Source organism: Malania oleifera, chromosome 2, assembly GCF_029873635.1.
Source record: "Malania oleifera isolate guangnan ecotype guangnan chromosome 2, ASM2987363v1, whole genome shotgun sequence".
NCBI lineage: Eukaryota > Viridiplantae > Streptophyta > Magnoliopsida > Santalales > Ximeniaceae > Malania > Malania oleifera.
In genome coordinates this window covers 42,003,476-42,008,251 of record NC_080418.1, presented here as the reverse complement: position 1 = coordinate 42,008,251, position 4,776 = coordinate 42,003,476, and the positions used below count along the sequence as shown (strand labels likewise).

The 4,776-nt window shown below is 38.9% G+C and overlaps 1 protein-coding gene across 1 annotated transcript; it reads right to left on the bottom strand.

The window, feature by feature from the left end:
* Window positions 1-2,548: 2,548 nt before the first annotated feature.
* LOC131148924 (flavanone 7-O-glucoside 2''-O-beta-L-rhamnosyltransferase-like) lies at window positions 2,549-4,554 on the bottom strand. Its single transcript, XM_058098886.1, has one exon. The coding sequence runs from the start codon at window positions 4,490-4,492 to the stop codon at window positions 3,101-3,103; it is 1,392 nt and encodes a 463-aa protein (XP_057954869.1). The 5' UTR covers window positions 4,493-4,554; the 3' UTR covers window positions 2,549-3,100.
* Between the last annotated feature and the right edge of the window lie 222 nt (window positions 4,555-4,776).

Genomic DNA, 4,776 nt, shown 5'->3' with positions numbered 1-4,776 from the left:
CTCCCGCAAGACCTACTCAATCAAGCCTCGATGCACAGCAAGAGACCATCGCTCGAAGTCCTCACTGAGCTATCGTCTAAGTTGTTATCCTTGGACTCCATTCTAAGAATATATTAGTATTCCTTAATCATAGCACAATTAACACAATCCTTGTAAAATAATCATGTTAACTTCTAAACTCTCGGGTCCAGGTCTGTCTCACCGTACTGAGACGAAACCATCAATGGTTTGCCGTAGTTTTACTGAAATCATCATTCCAGGAAAAACATAGAACATCGTCAATGAATCCCTGTCTAGCTATAAGACAACCCTCGACCTACTCTATCCACATCTCAATCTACCCATTCCTTACATTCCTATACTCTGGTATGTTCACCTAATCAAGCCTAACCAAGTCAATAAGACCAAATAACCTGGTTAGCTCTGATACCAAGTTGTCACGCCCCGAACCCCAAAAGTGGCCCCAGGGTGTGATATGAGAACCTAACCTATATCTGTATCATACAAATATCCATGATACCAATAAATACGAGGGTTCAACCCGATAGGGCTCGTGGATACCCTACTCACAACCACTATTCACATGAATAATGCAGCGGAACATATTTCAACCTATTGCATTCATTCATACCAGAGTACTAAGATTGTCATAATACAAAACATCAACCTAAGGTATGCAACATAATCCAAAATGACATCCCGACAACAGTTCAGTATTCACAATAGTACTTACAAAAACTAACAAAATATTACGTTCCGGAACCCTCTAGAACGCTAGGTCCGCCTACCTGAAGGACTTGAAACAAATTTGTATGATTGGGGTGAGACACTTCTCAGTAAGGGAGAATCAGGTTATATTAGTGTGTGGGAACATGAATGTTATTCCAATAAGAAGTAAAACATTTCACATTTTCAGTATTTTCACAAATAGTTCCAGTATATTTCACAATCATCGGTATAATCTGGAAAACCTGCATGTCATTATTGACCCACGGTATTGAACTGGCATTCCACAAACCTTGATATTATCCGGGAAATCGGCATGTCATTATTGACCCCACGGTATTGAACCGGCATTTTAGTAACCATAATCCGGAAAACCGGTATGTCATTACTGACCCACGATATTGAATCGACATTCCACAACTCTTGATATTATTTAGCAAACCGGCATGTCATTATTGACCCACCGTATTGAATCGACACAAATCTAGTGTTTTCACACTCTTTGGCATAAATCGAAAATTTTCGACCATCGGTATTAACTTGACATGTCTTACGAGCCCACGGTATTAATCTGGAATGTCTCGACCCCACAGAATCAAAATGACATGTCATTATTGACCCCACGGTAATGAAACCGGCATGTTAGTAACCACCATTCCTGAAAATAGTTTGGAACTCCAGTTCCTATATTTCATTTCAAACACATCACAACTCAATCATCACAAAATATCCTCTCCCAACACACCTATTTGGATAGTTAAACAATCATATGATAATTAATCCAGAAATACAATTTAACATAGAATAAAGGTACAGTCATCTCTATACTTTAGTTTTATTTAAATAAACAGTTTTATAAAAGAAATAGAGAGGATACCCGAAACCCTAATTTTTTCAAAAATCGCACACCTGAAAAACCGACAATCTCACCCGGTGAAATTTTCCAAACAAGTAACCAAAACATCCGTATAAACATAACCTACAGTTCTATCGGATCAGATTTTAAAAATAACTGATATAAACAAATCCTCTTACCTGTTCTTGAATACCGAAACACGACTCCAAACGGCTTGAAACAGCCACACGGATTCCCAAATCCTCAACTTCGAGGTAAAATCCTGAAAATCCTCAAATTGATATTCTACTCCGTAGGACTTGTAGAGATTCACTTGCTGATCCACGTAGTAACGTTGAATCGTTAATTCGGACAACGAGTCGCCTGAGATCTTAGAGAGAGAGAGAGTGAATTCGTGGTTTAGAGAGAGAGAGAGTTATATAATAAATATAATTTAATCCTTAAGTAATTTAAAAATATATCGTACAAGATATTTATATATAAATATCTAAAAATATCTCTTCTAAGAAATTTATATATAAATATTTAAAAATATCTCCTCCAAGATATTTATATATAAATATCTTCTAAATTTTTATTTATTTGTTTTTTTGTTTGGGTACTACATACCCTTTGTTGTGCGAGTAGTCCACGGGCTTGACTCTCCGAGCTAACGATAGACGCAAAAAATTGCATTCGCCAACTGTGTCAAGATTACGACTGTCCAGACTCTTATTCTGCTGACTGCAAATTGGTCCTAATCAAATCGTGACAATGGACTTTCCATTTCAGAGGTTTATTTTATTTTTATTTTTCATGTACCAAGAATATAGATACTAGAACAATAAAAATACAAATAAGAAAAGGTTAGATTAGATTGCCTGGTAAACACTAGCAACTCATTCTTTCTTTTTCTTTTTGACTATTGAAACACAAAGTAGTTGGGTGCTAGATTAATGTACTTGATAAAGAGTCTAATCACACAAGTTCCAAAATATCAAATATAACTGTTCAAGAAAGACGAATGCAAAATGAGCTGACCAAGTTGTAAGAATCAGCATTTATTCCCTGATACTTCATGGACAGTGAAATCCTAATTATAGTTGATCAAACATTTCAGGCAGAATCAGGATAGTGACAAGGACAGAAGACAAACCCCAATTCACACTCCTAAAGAGCCTAGTTGGGGGGCAGAACCTCCCACACTAGCTGACAACAGCCATTTTTCCTTTTTCTTTTTCCCTAAGGACCTGTTTATAAGTCACTGTTTGTAAATCTGGCTCAACATGTTAGAAACAGTAACAGAGTTTCAGTCTCACCATTTCTTCTTATCTGGGTACAAAACTCAACAACTCATTTCTGAAGAAGGAGCCAAAACACTCTTTTAACTAAACAAAATGTAAAATAAAGAGGAGAGAGAGCCAAAGGAAACAGCCGCTTATGCATGTGATTCCCCGTCTCCATGCTTAATACTGCCAATTTCAAACGTAAATTAACTTCCCAGAGACAAAGATGGCATTAGCCTTCACATTTCATTTGTCATATATTTGTTCCCTCTTCCCCTGAGACTGCAAAATATCCTGATTCTCTAACAATCTGCATCAGTTCCTTCACCACTTGACCCATCTCTTCATCTCCCTTCTCCCTGATTTTCTCACTCAGCTCTTTGGATTTTCTCCTGCTTTCTGCTCCTTCTTGCAACACAACTCTGTTGATAACCCTTGCCACCTCCTCCCTATTAAGCCTCTCATTCCGCCTCTCAACCTCCACACCTACACCAACATCTACCAACAATCTAGCATTTATGGGCTGGTCAAGCTGCATCGGCACTGCAATAATTGGTACACCAAACATGATTCCCTCTAGCACTGAACTCCAACCACAGTGACTCACAAACCCACCAGTGCTTGGATGGCTCAGTATCTTCGCCTGCGGAGCCCAATCTTCCACCACCAAGCCTCTCTCCCCCATCCTCTGTTGAAACCCATCTGGCAACGCCTCATGAACCTTAATTTTCTCTCCTCCGTGAAGCCTTACAACCCATATAAAGCCAACCTTGCTCAGCTCTAGCCCATAAGCTATCTCCTCCATTTCTTCCTTGGAAAGGAAGTACTCGCTTCCGAAGGAAACAAACACGACCGAACAAGGATCCTTCTTGCTTAGCCACTCCATGATAACTACTGCATCATCATCATCTTCATGACCATTGTTTACATGATCCTGAATAAGAGGGCCAACAGGAACCACCTCCTTACCAATTAAAGCAGCCAAAAGGTCTATGTACTTTGCCTCAACATTTTTTGACGTCTTGATCAAAGCTATCTTAGAACTTCTTTGAAGGCACTCTATGAACCTTTCCTTGTTTGTGAGACCATTTGCAGTGCCCCGCATGAACTGGGTAATCTTTTCGAGTTGGTTTTCAGGAAAACTCAAGGCTGGAAAGGGATAATCCTCGCCAGGACTGTTGGCATAGTGAACAAAGAAAGAGCAACATGCTGCCCCAGCAGATAAGAAAATAATAGCATTGATGTTTTGTTCGCGAGCTGCTTTCGGCACCCATGGCTGCAAGAAGTCATAGATGACTAGGTTGGGCTTCAGTGTCTTCAGGATGTTGCAGAAGGAGGGTTGCGCCGCGTCGAAGGCTGCTTTGAGGGTGGACATGAGATAGGGTGGGAGGTCCTTGGTGGTGTGGTAGTGAGGAGGGAGTTCTTGGGAGGAAGGAAGGTTTATATCTATGAGTTGTATTGATGAGAACATGTTGCTAGGAAGAGTTTCTCTGATGGGCATCAGATTGATTGGTGTACTACAGAAATATATGTGGAAATTTTTGTGAGAGAGTTTTTTGGCTAGCTCTAAGAAAGGAGATATGTGGCCATGAGCCAACCATGGTAACATTAGGATACTTGGACAGCATTGTTGTTTGGCAGCCATGAAATCTTCTTCTTTCTCTTTCTGACGCACGGCTTGGGCTGTTACAGCAGGCCGGTGGAACTAGGAAGTTGAGCATACACTTGGAATCGGAATGAAACGAAGGGCTTATAAATACATGTTTATATATGCTTTAAGAAACTAAAAAATTTATTTTTTCAAATGTTAGAAAAAATATGCTAAAATAATGAACGAAAATGTGATTTTACATGCATATCATTAACATTTTTTTTTCTCAATTTGTAGTCATATTAGAATATATTTTTATTTTCAATAATAATAAATTT

Coding starts and splice junctions, on each gene's coding strand:
- LOC131148924 (XM_058098886.1), bottom strand. CDS start 4,492: ATGGCTGCCAAACAACAATGCTGTCCAAGTATCCTAATGTTACCATGG.